The sequence below is a fragment of the Podarcis filfolensis genome (genome assembly GCF_964270895.1).
Source record: "Podarcis filfolensis genome assembly, chromosome: 3".
NCBI lineage: Eukaryota > Metazoa > Chordata > Lepidosauria > Squamata > Lacertidae > Podarcis > Podarcis filfolensis.
The window spans coordinates 43,850,613-43,868,396 of record NC_139606.1 but is presented as its reverse complement, the minus strand read 5'-3'; the positions used below and the strand labels follow the sequence as shown (position 1 = coordinate 43,868,396).

The window sequence follows — 17,784 nt, the reverse complement described above, 5'->3', positions numbered from 1 at the left end:
GAGTCCGTAAGTGACTGTGGAGGCCAATTCTGGATCCACACGTCCTTCCACAGTGGGGACATTGGTTTCTAGGTGGGAGTTGATCACAGTGTGGATTTGCCAAGCGTGCCTTCCTCTTAGCATGTTTCTCCCTTGCGTTCTGAGTTTGAATGTCTTCAAAGCCCATGAAACCTTTGGTAAAGGCTGTTCTCTAATTGGAGCGCTCGCAGGCAAGTGTTTCCCAATTGTTGGTGTTTATGCTACATTTTTTAAGCTTTGCCTTGAGACAGTCTTTAAACCTCTTTTGTTGACTACCAGCATTATGCTTTCCATTTTTAAGTTCAGAATAGAGTAGTTGCTTTGGAAGACAATAATCAGGCATCTGCGCAACATGACTAGTCCAGCAAAGTTGATGTTGAAGAATCATTGCTTCAACACTGGTGATCTTTGCTTCTTCCAGCACACTGGTATTAGTTCACCTGTCTTCCCAAGTGATGTGTAAAATTTTTCGGAGACACCATTGATGGAATCTTTCAAGGAGTTGGAGATGGCGTTTAAAGTGGTCCATGTTTCACAAGCATACACTAAGGTTGGTAGTACAATAGCTTTGTAAACAAACATTTTGGTTTCCCTGCGAATGTGCTGGTCCTCAAATACTCTGCACTTCAATCGGGAGAAAGCCGCACTTGCGGAGCTCAGGCAATGCTGGATTTCGGCATTCATGTCGGCCCTTGTGGAAAGATAACTGCCCAGGTAGGAGAAATAATAGAAATTTTCCAACGTTACACCATTGAGTTGGATTTGTGGCGCTGCAGAGGGGTTATTTTGTACTCGTTGGTGCAGCACTTTGGTTTTTTTGATGTTGAGTGATAGGCCAAGCTTTTTGTAAGCTTCTGTGAAGATATTTAGGATGGTTTGGAGGTCATCCCGTGTCTGACCTAGGGCAAATTGAAGTTACCATTTCCTAAATCCTCATGTTTACAGTAACCAGAAAGTAGAGATGCAGTAATGGACCAAGCACATAGGATTCCTGTAATGCACAGGGACGGATGCTGGTGACATCATTTAGGAAGTAAAACTTTATTGGAAGCTGGATGCATTTTATATATTTTAAAAATGGTTTCTAGAGTCATGTGCCTTTTGTAATTTTGTACTATTGGTGCCATTGGGGATGCCAAACTGATTAGATTTGGGTTTGGAGTAGGGAAACATCCAGTGGTGCACAAGTGGAATGACCTTCTACTCGTGCAGTCTTCCTTCTCCTCTTCTTCCCCTCAGTTCCCTCAATGTGCTGGGAATCTGCTCTGGAAGGCTAGGGAACCTACAATTTTAAATATTAATATGGCAGTATTGTTAAAGTGTATTAAAGTTGTTTAAACACCTGGGACGCACTGAAATACTTGAGTCTCTAACTGTGTAATTGAATTCCTTCCCAAAAGTTGCTTCAGATCACAGCTGAAATCTAATTGCATTTGCGACTTAAGCTATGTGATCTCATAGACTAAATCATAGTTGCATTGTTCATTTGGCTTAAACTGCAGGAGAGACACAGGATCAATAAACCAGCAACATGATATTTTTTAAAATAAAGTATCCTGGGGAAAGTATTTCAGAGGTGAATGGTGTTCTGAGTATTTCAGCTGCTTAAGGGCCTTCAGAACAGTCATTGTCATAGAGCCAAGGCTATGTTGCTTTACCTACCAAGTTGTGGGCGGCATGTGTGGATATGTGGCCATAACAATGACCTACATTTAACTTTGTTGGCAAGTCCTAATTTTGCTTTCCCTTCCAAGTTCCTGCTGTCTCCCCCACCTCCTCCATATTTTAAAGTACACAAAGTTTTCTAAGTGCTGTACAGAGGCGAAACAGTACATTCCCTTCCCGCAGGCTTATAAACTAATAGGTGCATAACCACCACCACCACCACCAATTTCAACAGTTGGAAGTGCAATTACTTACATCTTAAGATGAAATCTGTAAGTAAAGGTCTCATTGTTAATATCGGATATATTTGGAGACAAGTGGCAGATGAAATTTTAACTCCTAAAGAAGCTTGTTACCTGACCTTTCAAAGTGTCTCTGTACTCAGACGGAAGAACGTTCAATCTCAGGCATGTGCCTGGGAATAAGCAGGATGGATCATCACATAATTGCCTTGTGTTTGAAAGACTAGTGTAGAATGATGGAATACTGATCTAGCTGTGGGTATTTAGCAGAGGTATCACCGACTTTCTACATTCACATCTATCAGAAGGCAGTAAACAAGTGACAGTGCACCCACCAGGGCAGCAGTTTTACAACCATTTCCCCACACATTCCATTAGCAGCAATTTTACAACCACTTACGTGTGAACTGATAATTAGCTCCATCTAGCCTAGTATGGTCTAACATGACTGGAAGCCGCTCTCCAGGATGTCAAGCAGAGGTCTTTCCTATCACATCCTACTTGATCTTTCTGACAGCAGATACTGGGATTGAATTTAGGACCGTCTGCATATTAAAAAAATGTGCCATCGTGCTAGTACTGAGGCATGGTCTCTTCCATAAATGGAATTGGCATGTAAAAGAGAGAAACATATACAGGAAAAGGTTGGCAAGGAATTCCTCCACAGACATTACATTAAAAATCGCTGGACTCTTTACGGTGACATTACAGGCACCCCCCCTTACACACATCTTACTCACATGTGATTATGTTTACATGGGTTGCTCTTATCGGGGCTTCTGCAATTTCACTTTTGCGTACAAGGCCCTGGAACATAACCAATGTGTTAGTAGGGTGACGCCTGCACTGAATGGGAATGTCCTTAGCAGTCAGTCAAGGCAGCAATGGGATTATACCCTATCAATGGCTTATAATTTAATATTTTTAGGGCAGAGCACAATGCAGAAAACACATTTAAAGCTGTAATTACCATAGTTTATAACATATTTTTCATAGTACAGCTTATCTTGGGATCTCTCAGTATGTTGGGCTTTTCCCAAATGAGTAAGAAACTCCGCTTTCCTCTTTGAGGAGTTAGAAAAGCTGATAATACTTTGACTGGCATCAGATATAACTAATGTTTTCTCTTGAACAGAGCATTACTGTAGTATTGGAAGATGTAGTGTGCAATGATAGGTTTCACTGAAGAAGCCAAAAAACAGAACGAATTTATGTGTCCTGACTGTTGTACTTTCTGTCACTGGAGTTTTCTTTCAAGTGACATAGACAAATGTTTCTGTACTGTATAGACCTGTGCTATCATTGAAAGAACTACATGGGATATTGTATATTTACTGTAGTTACCATGTTTTTCCTCATTCTTGAATTCTGCTTATGCTCCTTAGTTCCCAAAATACTGGGAGCAGATTGTTGGGACTTATTTCGGGAAATGTTTTTGTGTGTTTCCTTCATAAATTCTGCTGCAGATGCAGAGCTCTCAGATTGCACCTGTCTGGACAATTTTTGGTTTCATTTGGATGTTATGTAGATCTGCTTTGTTAATAATCCAAACAAAATATGACATACACCGAACAGCATATGTAAAATTTTGCCTGCATTTGAGTGTTACACTGAAGAATAACGGCGTACACGGGAGCATAGCATAAAATGAAATAGGCGAGTGTTCATTTCATGCATAAAGTGGTTTGAATATATTTTACCCTCAGTAACAATAGTAGCTTATTTGACTTGGTTGCACAAAGGGATTTGGGAATATGAATATATGCTCAATATTTTTTTCTAGAGTCAAATAAGCTTCCGGCTAGTACTTCATTACCCCTGGTAGAATCCTAATCATAAGTGCTGAACAGCCAGTAAGTTTCTTTCTTGACATGTTAGGAATGTAAGATTTAGATAGTATATGTAGCTGTACTCTCCCTGGGGAGAGACGGGGGAGGAGACACATTAGCTTTGAAAATTTAAGTTTAAGAAGCACCAAATACTTGTAGTTTATTGAGCATAACTGTATGGACTCAAGGTATGAGCAGTGTTGATCTCATATAGGGTGGGTGCCATGTTTTATTGGACTGACCAGGAATTAAATATTTTTCTTAAGATTTTGAACTTTGCAAAGGTTGACTTCAAGCAATGTGAGGAATAGAGGAAAGGTTGGGCATACCTAGTGAGGTTTTGCACAAAGGGTGCATATGGCTGGTTCATTAGATTTCTCCTGACTGCATTGGTGAGCTGGTCTTTATTTTTTCTATATTTTTACTTTTTGGTTATGTGGCAAAGGTGTGTCTAATAAGAAAACAAAGTACCTTCATCCTTAAATGAAGCTGTTAAATATTTGTGTTAACTTAGTGAATGCCATAATGGTAGGAGATGAATATAACTGGGAGACGTCAGTGCTTTTGGCTTAAGCTGTATTTAGGAAGCATACCAGGTAAAATTAGCAATTAGCTAAGAACTAAATACGACATCTAGGAAAGCAAATACGGCAGCATTTGCCAATCTGATCTCTCCAGATGTTTGGACTGCAACTTCACTACATTAGTGAAGGCTGAAACAGGAGGTGATCAAATATGTGATGGCAAAAATGACTTTGTTGTTGCTGCTGCTTAATTTGTAGTTCCACCAGAGAGCTGTAAAGGCTCCAAATTAGGACAGTACAGTGGTACCTCTAGATACGCACACCTCTAGTTGCGTATCTTTCAGGATGCGAACGCTGCAAACCCGGAAGTATTTTTCCAGGTTTCACCACATGCACAGAAGCGCTAAACCGTGTCACGCGCATGTGCAGAAGTGCTAAACCATACTGTGTGCATGCGCAGAAGCGGCACCTCTGGTTGCAAATTCCTCGGGATGTGGCCAGACCTCTGGAACGAATCCTGTTCGCAACTGGAGGTACCACTGTATTTGGAGCAAATCTGAGGTTTTACTCCCTAAGGACAACCCTACTTCCTGGAGACAGAATTGGGGGTGTCTATTGTACATATTGAGTAGGACCCCTAGTACAGGCAGCGACCGTTTAGTCTGGAGGTTATGTTCCTGATCTTCATGCATTGGCCGAGCACGCATAAACCCCTTCTGACCCCTTCTGACCCCATCCCCTCTCCACCCCGCTCCACTACCTTTCCCGGCCACTTCTGGGTTGCAGTGATGCATGTGTGGTGGCACCATACTTTCTTCTGCTGAGACTTAAAAGGGACCTCCTGTCAAGCGCTGTAGCACCATAAGTGGGCACATGACGTAGCTTTGACTGAGCCATCCAGAGTGGGCTCTGCTGAGGTAATTGGTACTGAGATATGTGGCCATCCTGGTGATGAGAATAATCTGTTCTAGATTGTTCGAGGAACAGGCCTGCAACAAAACTGTTGGGCGGGGATAAGGAGTTTCCAGGAGCACAGTTTCAGTAGCTTGCCTTCTTCTAGTAATCCAGAGAAAGTTTACCTGAGCTTTATTGTGTTACCCAGTGAGTAGACAGTAGAGGACAGCTATGTACATAATGTCCCAGGTTCAATTCCTAATACTTTCTGTTAAAAAGATCTCAAGTAACAGGATTGAAAACACTTGGGTCTGAGACCTTGCATTGCTGCCGCCAGTCAAAGTGAACATTATTAGGGTCAATGGACTGGCAAAATAAGTCAACTTTTTGTGTAATCAGCGTTATTGACCAACATAGCTGAATGGGATGATAAACTTTGCAACTTCTATTTAGATATTGGACACATAGGAGCGCCTTTCAAACAGCAGGGCTGAATTTGTATGCATCAAGAAGATTTGTTCAACATGAGGATGTGAATTTTTTTTTTTATATGTCTTGTATCTTGGAACTCTAAACAAGCTCTGTCTGCTAAACAAATGCATCAAGATGCCTGAATATTTTACCTTTCTTGCATTTCAGCTTATGCTATTCTATAGTGCCCATAAAAGAAGTAAAAGGAAGAGACAGTGGAAATTAAACGGATTGATTTTAAAATATTTTCTTTTTAGAAAGCTACAAGCTAGATATGGATTCACTGACATAGAGGGATCAATTGTACATCATCCAGATTTTTGGAGCCTGGTCACTAAAATAGCCATATTCATCTTTTATCTTTGTTTCCAGATGTCCTAGCTCTTTGAACCAAAATAAAAGTTTATCTTCAAAAGAACATTATAACAAAGGACTTCACTTTATGAAGGCTGAATGCACTATATAAAATAACAAAGGACTTCACTATATAAAAGCTGAATGCACATGTGGATGTGGGTTGTTAACTTCAGAATTTTACCACATGTGTTGGTATCACCCCTGTATTTTTTCCTTCCTTCCATAAAAATTAAATGCCTCATTTCTGCTGATTTGTATTTTGCCCTATACTTATTTGCTTTTTAAGATGGCATTTTACAATAGTTACTAATTGCATGAGAATTATACTATTCATTGGACTCAAAGTAACTGAAATGTACACGAGTAATTGGACAAATCTGCTTTGAAATATATAGAATATTTTTTTGTTTGCTGTGTTACACAAACATTTTATTCCTTCTTAGAATGTTGTGTATGAAATATGAAAAACAGCTGTATGGATTTCCAGTTATTTATCTAATATGGACAGATGGAATTTTGCAGCACCTCATAGGCAGTTCAGTTAGTAGCATAAAGATTTATGATGTAGTTCTCAGTGCATATTGGCTTTCATAAAGAGATAGTGGCATCATACACTTTGAGACCTGTTTTGCTACAGTGGTATATGTTCTGTACAGTTGTGTCAAATGCAGGATGAGGACTTTGTTCCTTGCCGACCTAGAACAACTAATTTAAAGCCTTTTGGGGCTTTAACCAGCATGAGTTATTATTTGGATCCTGGCTTCTTTTTTCTGAAATAATGCTGCTTTTATGACTTCAAACAAACATGTCACAAGGTGCAGCTTGTCTGTAGTAATTGTACTGTTTTAGATTTAAAGGATGTAAAGTTAATAAAAGCCGTTGCTGGCTTTGGGGTAAGTAGTGCTTTGATTGTCTTTAATTTTTCTTCACAGGTATATGATGTTGATTGATGGCAAGAATGAAGTGTATATGATTGACAGAGATAACTCGGTGTTTCAGGTATCAAATCTGGAGTTTCCATTTCGTAAAGATCCACGTGTACACTTAGAAAATACTCTGATGGATGGGGTAAGAGGCTCCGTCTTTCTGTACCATATGCATGCTGTTTTCATTTCAGTAGTTTAAGATAGTGTGGCAACAGCGAGGGAAGCCTAGTGTCCAATTATTTCTAGAATTTGCCCATTCTATGGTTTCAGAAGAAAATTACAGCTGGGGCTCTGTGAAGGTACCCACCAGATTGCCAGTAGTGACAGTCCATATTGTTCAAGTCACTTTGGGCTGACTCTGCAGAAGGCAGAAACTCTCTGAGCAGCTCTGCACAGAATAAAATGATACTCCACTCTTCCGCTGAGTACTTTGGCATTTGGAGAAGAATAAGGAGGGAAGGATCTGTTATTTCTGCAACAAGACTTTGGGGGAAGCAGCACTGCAATCTTCCTCACCGCTTTTTCTTTCTCACTGCATGTGTAGACGACATGTAGGAGGGGAGGGGTCAGTGACAACCACACATAATAGCTTTCTGTGCTGTCATTGGTGATCCTGCTGCATATAACAGTTTCACCCCAAAAGAGAGATTTATCACTGTCTCCAAAATGGTCACAGTGTAAATAAAATTATCTGTGAGGAGCTAAAGGAAGACAGGTTCTTCTTAGCTCAGGGTTGGGGAACCTTTGGCCTACCATGGGTTCAGATTTGGTCCACAAGACCCCCCCCCCCATAAACCATGCCTGCCTGCCTCACAGGTAGAGTGGGAGCCATAGAATGAGCTCCTGATTATGCAGTGGGCAAGAAAAGCACCCGATGGGTGGGAGCTCCAAAGACTGCTAGATTGGCTGTGAGAGAAAGTTCCCTGTAGGGAACTTGTTCATACAGACAATGCCTGCAAAAAGCAAGGCAAACTCAGCCGCAGAAGTGAGACGTGAGCCTTGTATGCACTTTCCATCACTATTCTTCAAACTCTTCACTGAATGTAGAACGTGACTTCTGTACTGGGAAAGTCCAGACTTTATTTGAAACTGGAATTTCCCTGAACTTAACAGGATCAAACCTACTTAGTGGCCCTGGTTGTTTTAATGTCACAAAAATAATTTTGTGGAAAGCTTAAAATTTGCGGCAAGTGATTTCCAGTGTAGCTGTGCTTCTAGCATGTACTTTCCCTTTGGAAATATTATACAGTCATACCTCATGTTATTTCCGCTTCATGTTACGTTCTTTCAGGTTACGTCCCATGGCGACCCGGAAGTACCAGAAAGGGTTACTTCTGGGTTTCGCCGCATGCGCAGAAGCGCAAAATGACATCATTCGTGTGCGCAGACGCAGCGAATCGCAACCCGCATGTGCACAGATGCGCCACTGTGGGTTGCATTCTTTTCATGTTGCAAGTGGGCCTCCAGAACAGATCCCGTTCATAACCAGAGGTACCACTGTCATTGGCCCTGGTCCTTTGGTTCCATTGATTTAAATCTGAGGCTGCTGTTCAGTTTAGTTAAATGAGTATCTATATACTGTTTTATATCCATAATAACCTCCATCACTTAGAGCAGTTACATATTTAGGGTGATGGAAAAATGATGAGGAATGCCTTTTTGGATTTTTAACCCAGTTTGTGCCCTTTGTGCTATAGCTGTCATTCCAGTAGATCCTGGATATATCTTCCTTCAGGTGAACTGCTCAGTCTTTCCAGGAACCATTTAAATACAACGTGAGGTGGATTTCTTTCAAAAGTCAAGTGTTTTCTTTCCCTCTTGCAAGGCTAGGGAGCAAAGGATTTAGAATGTGACATAAAATAAAAACATAAAATTAATAGCCATGTGAATAGCAATTGAAATCTATAATTAATATTGTAGCAGTGATGTGAAATACTCAACAGCACCCTTGGACTTGGTGTCCTTTCTTCTCGTGGTTGTTTTTACTCTTTTAATATTGGCCTGCGCAATGATTTTTGACCGTATTAAATGTGAAACAAATGCCTTCAAAGTAAATTTGGTACAAAACACACACTTTATTAGAGATGCTGTCTTCACTTTACAATGAAAGCTATTACTTGTTGTGAACATTACACCAGATAATCAAACTCCTCACAGCAACTCTAGCATCCATTGTGAATATACTCATTTTTAGTTTCCATGGCAACACAACTGTATAACAGAAACCCCCAAAGATGCATTTCTGGTCTCAAATGTTACCCCAGAGCTCAATAATGCTCCTGGTGTTGTGCTTGCTTATTGATTTCATGTTAGTGTGAAAGCTGCAAGGAGAAAAGTACTACTCAGACTTGAATGCTGAGGGAGAAGAAGATGAATTTCCAGCAACAACTTTCCTTCAAGATGGCCATGTCCTGTTACAATCTTTGGAAGCTCTCAGCCAGAGCTATCTCTCTTTCTGCCACAAGCTCTCCTTGAAGGGCTAGCCTACACCAATATCTCAAGGAAAGGACATCAGAATTTCAGAACAAAGACCAGAAGTGATGTTGCTAATATCCCTTAAATTGTATAGTGAAGACCCTAGCACTAGAACGCAATGCTGAAAAAAGAGAGTTTATGCACTGCTACACTCCAGTACATGCTCTACAAGAGATTTACCATTTTTCTAGGGTGGTTTCGTTGATGACCAAACAGTGTCTACCGTCAGATATTTTTTTTAAAAAAGCAAAAGTTCCATTACTTCATTCACAGAAAATATTTCTGCAACTTGGAACATGTCATCTACTAATTTCTGGAACAATATGGAGCAGCCCTGAAGTGTATTCAGACTTTGATTGGATGTACACATCTCCTCTTTGAACGATCAGTCCCAAACCCTAAACATCTGTTTTGTTTGCATGAGTTTGTTATCTATATGCTAATAGGAATATTCTGGATTTCATAGTAGTAAGAGCTTTTATCATTACGTTGGCGCTGCAAACAAAAGTGAACCATATAAAACCAGCAATCTGGTGTTCATATTATTGTAAGAGCCTGGTGGTGTCATGCATTATCCAGGTTTTGCTGATGCACTGCCATGCATACAGCATGCATTTAATTTACCTGTTTGTCCTGCTCAGCTCCACCCATCAGCTGCCACATGGCTTTTGGCTTTTATGCAGTGTCAACCCCACTCCCAGCAAGAAAATTTCATGAAAAATGAATCCATGCTGGAAAACTGAGGGAGGGATCCTAACGGTAAAGCAAAGCAAGTTAAAGGACTGCTTGCAAGTTTTGCAAAAATATTAAGATGTTATTTTCTTCTTTTTTTCAGGAAATGATTATTGACAAGGTAAACGGCCAGGTTGTTCCTCGGTACTTGATATACGACATAATTAAATTCAGTGTAAGTATATCATGCTGTGAAACCTTTAGTTAGGGTAAAGAAGAGCCAGTTCTAATAACCATTTGTATAAATGTATAAACTACTTCTTTAAACCAAATAAAAACCTCTATATGGTGAAGAACAGTAGTATTTTTAGACAGCAATGAATACTTAAAGTCAATTACTATCACACCTGTCAAGTGAAACCAAAATGTGTAATGGGCAGCTGTATTGTTCAGCATGGAGACTATGCTGAATACATTTGTGGATTTTTCGTGTGTGACTTGGTAAGAGTGTGCTCCCTGGAGTCTTCTTCACTTAGTTTTTCTGAGCTTTTATTACAGGATTCTCGGGGGGGGGGATCTTTTAGTAAAATCTCCCCTTCTCAGGGAGCAGAAAGGAGAACTACAAGGAAGGTTTGCAGCAGCAGTGGCAACCACTGGAATACATCCCCCCTTCCCATTTCATAGGAGTAGTCTAGGAGGATACCATGATCAATGGTGTTGAGAACCACAGAGAGACAGAAATAGGAATAAAGCCATACTCCCTTTGATCTCTGTAAATCTCATTCGCCAGGGTGACCAAGGTCAACTCAGCCAAGACAGCTACCCCACTACAACTCTCTGCACCACCTTACTCAATAAGGATATATTTGTGACTGTTTGGAAGCTTTTCCATTCCAAGGGTCCAAGGTTTTATTTTGCAGTGGCACTACCCCCTCATACATTGCACATTCTGGATCCAACCAGTCAAACCCCTTTTGCTAGATTTAATAAGCCAGGGAGGGACAGGAGTCAAGAGGACTTGTGGTTGGGCATTAGGCAGCAACATCTTGTCCTCATCAGCTGACTGCATCAGTTGAAACACAACACATCATTGGCTATGGCATTGGATGCTTCATCTGGAATTGCAATAACTGCAGAGTCAGGGTTACTCCGAAGCTGAGGAACCTAATCCTCAAAGCATGAATCCAGTTAATCACAGCAGATCCTCAAATACTCCAGATGTCCTTCCCCCACAGTGGGAATCAATTAACATCTAGAAATAACTCCATCGGCTTGATCCTAGAGGATGCAATGCAAGCTGTGAAATGAGCTTTCTCTGCAGTCCACACTGTCACATGGTAGGGTATCTTATGTGCCCCATGGTTAATTAACCATAGTTTGTTCTTGGGAACAAGAATTACTAGGTTTGAAACCAACAGGATCTGAAACCAACTTCATATGAAACAGTTGTGTTTGTTTGCCGGTGGATTTGATATTGCTTCTGCAAAAGGATTTCCTTTCCCCCTCCTCTTCCATGTACCCCCCAAATATGCTCCAGACAGTTGGGGAACCATCAAGCAGATTTGGAGTTGGGTGGAGGGCTGCATGGGGGAAGGAGAGGAAGGAGAAGTCGCTTATCTTTGTTATTTTAAGATGTTTACAATGGTTTTTAACACTGTGTATTAAATTTTAATGGTTGTTACCTGCCCTGGGACCTTTGGGTGAAGGGTAGGTTGAAACAAACAAAAACCAACCAACCAATCAAAACAAAACAATAAATGTGGGGAGCCAAACTCCAATGACTCAGGTTTTCAGTTCCTGTTTTTACCTCCATAGCTGTAACTATGGGTTTCCAGTTTGGATGCAAAGAGAAGTGATGGTTAATTAAATTGGGAAACATTTAATTGGGGTCTGCCAAGAAGGCAGGAGGGAAGACGTGATTCAAAAATGGAGTGTGTGGGCACAAGCATTTGTGGGCATATCATAGCTTAAGAAACTGAACTGGACCCAATGTATTGCCCTGCATTCTGTTCCTCTGATTTAGTTAACATGACTGTTCTGGGTCAACAAATTTAATTTTTAAATTAATGAGTTGTTTATTTCTTTACTGAAAGGCAGTTTCTTTAGCAGCACACATACATCAAACAAAGTAGACTATTCTAAAAGTTTGTGTGCTTATTTTAGGAGGAAAGGAACACCTATGCTGATAGGGTAGATTTCAGGCACCAGGAACTATATTAACCCTGGTTGAGATTAGTAATGCTTGAAAGTCAAAATACTTTAGGTTGCTTAGAATATAGTGGGAATCTGAAAAGGTAATTTACTGAGCAGCATTGTGCTTCCAGTTCAAGGACAGTTCCAGACAATGTGTTATCAGCAGGAGCAGAAGTAAGGCTTTATCTTCAAAAGGCCATTAACAGTAGCCAAGCTGTAAAGATGAAAAAAGCTAACAAACTGTCTTTATGCTAATTATAGAAGCCTAATTACAAAAATAGTTTAGCTGGAATGTTTGACTTGGCAAGAAGAAGCATAGTTTTTTCAGAGTTATTAGGTACTGAACAATGAAAATCAATGGGACGCGATGACTTGTCGCAGGGGAAAAGTGCTAGTTGTTGCTTATTTATTTATTTTTTAAAATTCTGCTCCACCAAATGTTTGAAAGAGGCCCAATGGGTCATTACGAAAATGGTATAAAAACAGATTGCCACTCCCAATTTAGACCCAAATACAAAATCAGAATATAAACATTAGCACTAATTTGTGCTGCATTGAATTATGTGCAGTCAATAGTAAGAGAAATGTACCGCTTCCAGATCCTTATAAAAGTAGAGTTTATAACAGTTGCTTTAAAAGTTTTGTTTTATTTATACATTATATATTCATGCCATTTTAAAAAATAGTCTTTCAAACTGGCTCATACAAAAAAGGGCACAATATCCTGTTTCGTGCACAAACTAAATCTTAATTTAGCACTATATGCACAAGCAGTGGTGAGTCTTACGTGCATGAGTCTTGTATCCAGTTGTGGGCATGAGAGAAAAGTCGGAAGAATCTGCTTCTGTTTTTAATCTAATTTATATACCTTAATGTCTGAAACTTGGGAAAAATCTGGTTTGTGTAATCTATAATTTGTTCAAACAAGCCATAATCGTTGATTTAGAAATCGGAGAAACCCTGGAGAGAGCCACTGCCCATCAGTGTAGACAACAGTGAACTGGACGGATCAATTATCAGCTTTCAGATAAGGCAGCTTTCCTATGTTCCTAGTTATGTGTGAAATGGACCATTGCTGCTGATGGGAACTGTACGTAAATGAATATAAGACACCGGACAATGTTTACTAATGAAGCAATGAGACACTGAAGGCAGGGTGTGTGTGGAAGGGAAAACTCACAAGGGACTTTGCAAAGCCAGAACGAAGAGGTAAAGTTTTAATAGGCAGTAGTTTCCAATTCAGGTCAGTTACTGCTGTGCTGTACTTGAGGTGTTCCATAGGTCTTTAATCTTGTAGTTGATCTTGGGCTAGAATGTCTCTGAGAGGGAAGGGGGAAGTAAACTCACTAGAGATGCTCACTTTGATGTCCCCCAGTGGGGTCAAGCTAATCTTCCACTTGCCACAAATAGTGTTCTTGGGAGGTAAGAGCTACACCTTCCCAGTGACACTTGGTTCTCTGCCCAATGTGACCTTCTGTTTGCTACTGCACGGATAATGCAATTAAAAGTTTTAAATATCCTTCTGTGGGAGAGTCTTTCCTATCAGTGTGTTATTTTGTTCTAGGTAAAGAATGGAGGGAACATGTAAAAGCTTAGGGGAGGAAAAAAGAACAGCAACTGCTGCTACTACTACTTTGTGTGAGTTTGTAAATGCATCAAGAGAGAAAGTAAAGTGCAATGGTCAGATTGATCACATATATTTTTCTCAGACAACTTCTGGTCAAATGCAAATTGGATGGGCTACATATTAAATAAACGGAAGAAATGTAATTCCTTGTGCTTTACAAGAGGTCAGACAAGTTAATCTGGTGTATTCTGGCTTTAAAAATCAAAGTCTGACTTGATAATGTAGTCCATATGTGGGGAATTAATTTACCAAGTTCCCATCCATAATCATTGCTACAATAAGCTTTTTAAAATATTGCTTCAGTCTCAAAAAGACCTTCAGAATCTGAAATCCAAGCACCTAGATAGAAATGTGGTTTAAAAAAGAATATTGTGTGAAATAGAATTAAGGATTGACTTAATAATTGAGTTAAACATTGATGGAATTGATAAGTAGTTTAGGCCATAATAAGAGTCCTGTTGTACCTTAGATACATTCTGACCCATTCAAAACTTATCTTTTACTTTGAATCCTTCCTTTTAAAATGTCCAGCAGTTTCGCTTCCACTATGTGGGATTTTTTTCAGGGCGTATACAAGGTCAGGTTCTAGCATTAATGTGTCCAGAATGACACTTTTTCACTTGCTGCCTTACCGATAGTGAATGAAAACTTGCTTCAGGTGAGTAGCCTGCTCAGGTGCTGTTCCTCCTCAGTGGTGTTTTTGTGGACATACCAGTTTTTTCGCATTGCACATGGTGTGCAGGGTTGAGGGAGCAAGTGCAGGGGCTACTTATCTGCTGGGTTGAATTAGTAGATAAGAAAACACTCGATAATCAAAACATCACTGGAATCATTGTAATTTCAAATAAAATTACAGCCTTCCTTAGTAAATTGCCTCTGTAACTTGAGGCAGCTTTTTATGAGCAAATAACTTCCCGGCCTTATGATTCATCCACACATTTGGTAGAAGGTATTTGCAGCTGAGGGACAATGTATCTGAATGCACTTCCACATCAGAAACTGGTGGTAAGCTGGCACTTAAGGACAAGAAGTTCTTTTTTTTTAAACAACATTTTTTTTATTAAAACATTTTGATTGTTTTAACAGGCAATACTATACCATCAAAATAAGACAGATAACCTCAAAATAATTAAATAAAGGAAACCCAAGCAAACAGGCTTCAATGGCCAGCTGCTCCTCTCTCATTGTCAGGGGGAGCCAGCTACCAAAACTGCTCTGCGCATGGCCTCCTCCACCCCCTCAACATTGAGGGACCCCTGTCCCCTCCCAATAATTATTGGGGGGCAAAGACACCCTGAGACCTTTTTGGATGCATCAGACTAGTTGCAGGCTCCTTGGATTCCAAGTGATATAACACTCTGAGGGACTTCCGGGTTGGCGCCTCCAGGCAATGGCGGAGTTCCTCTGACCAGGAGGAATTTGCTCCGTGGAAATCAGGGTCTGACCGCCACGGCGAAGGCGGAGACCCACTGAAATCACAGGCGGGAGAAGCTTGTGAACCTGGGATTCGGCTGGCACCTTCTGCGCCTCCCCTACTTGCGGGGAAACCCTGATTTGGGGATCCGGAGCGAAGTGGGGTGAGCAGCGCGGTGCTTCAAATTGACTGTTTCTTTCACGGAGTGAAGCCGCATCGCTGTTGTCGGAGAGCGCTGACTTTTTCCTGTGGACAGTTTGACTTTAAACAACTACCCGTGAGTAGAACGGAAAATTGGATCTTTAAATTTATTAATTTGGCATCAAAATGGGAAGGTTTTAAACAGAAAGTCCGCCTTCCTCTTTTGTAAATAGATTGAAGCAAAGACGTCGCAAGTTAAAGCCTTGGAAAGTCTTTTGTAAAGGATTAAATCTCCATCGGTTAAAACTATTAAACCCCCCTTGGAAGCAGGAGAAGAGGGGGGAAATTTTGGACCTAGCGAGCCTGCAGGAGAGAGTGAAAAATCAAATTACCACTGCTCTGAACCTGGAAACGGGCTGCCAGTAAGATTGACGTCTTGGGAGAGTTCATTGACTGTGAACAGAAAGTATGTTGACAGATGGCTAAATAAGAGAAATATATTGTTTCCATTGTCCCCTTCTGCGTTTAAAAAGGAGGAAAAGTAACTGAAAATTGAAACTAACTTTATAGTTTAAATTGTGTTTGAAAGGATTGATACAAGTGGAGACTGTTTCCCTCTAGAGGGAGCTTTTGAAACTGTTACAAGAGTGGAGCTGGGGTTTTTCCAGCTGCAAGATAAGAACTGTGAGAATCAGAGATTGACCTTGGATTTTAAGAATGTCGACAGAAGGAGCCTTAGTGACTGTATTATGTAAGATAAGCTATTCGTTGGAACAGCTCCACAAGAAGATGGATGTTATGACTACTAAACTTGAGAACTTGGGACAAAAAGTGATTAATTTGGGACAAAAAGTGATCATCAATACAGAAATTGTTCAGGATTTGACACAGGAACCTACTTTGACAGGACAAACTGGGGAGAAGACGAAGGAGAAAGTTGTTGTTGTTGAACCTAAAGTAATACAAGTGGGAGCCCCAGCCTTACAGAGGCAAATTGAGGACTATAAGTGGAGGCCTTTTATGAGTGAATATAGAAAAAGTCAGAATTTGAAGATTGGAGCCCTGCTTGGACTGGAGAAGGAAGGTTGGATAGACTCTTTCATGCAGGGATTTGCTGACCTTTGGGTCTTGAATCTGGGTCAGGAGGTGATTGGAGTTGTGGAGGCCTTTGGATTTGGAGGAGCTTTGAAACATGATTTGAGATATTGTATGGACCTTGGTTCTAGCTGTGAAGAGTTGGCTGGCCTGTCGAGAGGGAATGGGGGCATGGTTGGGTCGCTGCCCCCCCCCCGAGACCTGCTCTTCAGCATCTTTAGCATCAAAGAATATGAAGAAAAACTGCAGAAGGGACTTGGAAAAGATCTAAGAGCCTCAGACAGAAGATCTCCAGGTTGATGAACTATATGGAATGGACGGAAATGACTGGCAGAATCCGAGACCAGGGAGAAGAGATGGTGGAAGAAGATTGGGAAAGTTTAAAGTTTATATATAGAAATATTGTAAAATTAATGAGTGTTAGAAAATTGTTGGAATGAAACTTTATGGCTTTAGCAGAAATGTTACAAGGAGTTAAGTATAAATAAGTACTTTAGTATTAATGGAAAATAAGGTTAAAAATATGTTAAGATATTCATAATGATAAAAATAGAGAAAGATGGAAAGGAATTGCTGAAACAAGTAACAGAAGTGGAATACAAAAAGGGAGGTGAGAGGAGGTCGATGAAATAAGGGAATGAAAGATAGAGTAATGAAATGGAATGGTATATGTTTTTAAATTGTTGTTTTGTTTAGTGTGTTAAGGTTGTGTTTTGTATTGTTTATATATTGTATTGTATTGTTTCTTCTTTTTTTCTTTTTTTATCTTCTGCTCTATTTTGTCTTTTTCTCTTGCTTTTTTTCTTCTTTTTTCTTTTCTTGTAAGTCTTAAAAGTAATAAAGTTTTTTTTTTTATAAAAAAGATAGAACACTCTGAGTCCAAGCTAGTGGGAAGGCTCATTCTAACCTGCCCAAGCTGCAGTGGAGCACCAGAGTCATGAGAACATTAAGTAGTCTGCATTCATTTATACAGAGTAAAAGGATGCGATCTTGGGTAGATGCTGTCAGTTATTACCAAATCACAGTGAGCACATGGCTGTTACAGAATGAACTGCATGCATTCTGTTTTTATTCCTCTGTGAATATTGACATTGTTCTGTGGAAATCTCTGCTGCCCTGAATGGCTTAATTGGCAGAATTTTTTTTTTTAAAAAATGTTCTTGGCGTTGGTTAAATTGTCCCCAGATTCCCATTATACATATATGTCATTCATCTACTATTGTCTGTCTTCAAACTGCACT

The 17,784-nt window shown here is 40.1% G+C and overlaps 1 protein-coding gene across 3 annotated transcripts in view; it reads left to right on the top strand.

Moving 5' to 3' along the window:
* RNGTT (RNA guanylyltransferase and 5'-phosphatase) overlaps positions 1-17,784 on the top strand; it is a 118,627-nt gene that overhangs the window by 26,319 nt on the left and 74,524 nt on the right. For all 3 annotated transcript variants that reach the window (XR_014546838.1, XM_083608375.1, XM_083608376.1), the window contains exons 9-10: positions 6,933-7,068; positions 10,237-10,308. Coding sequence is in view for 2 of the 3 variants with exons in the window: in XM_083608375.1 (XP_083464501.1) it covers positions 6,933-7,068; positions 10,237-10,308 (208 nt within the window). In the remaining variant the exon portion in view is untranslated. The remainder of the gene's footprint in view (positions 1-6,932; positions 7,069-10,236; positions 10,309-17,784) is intronic.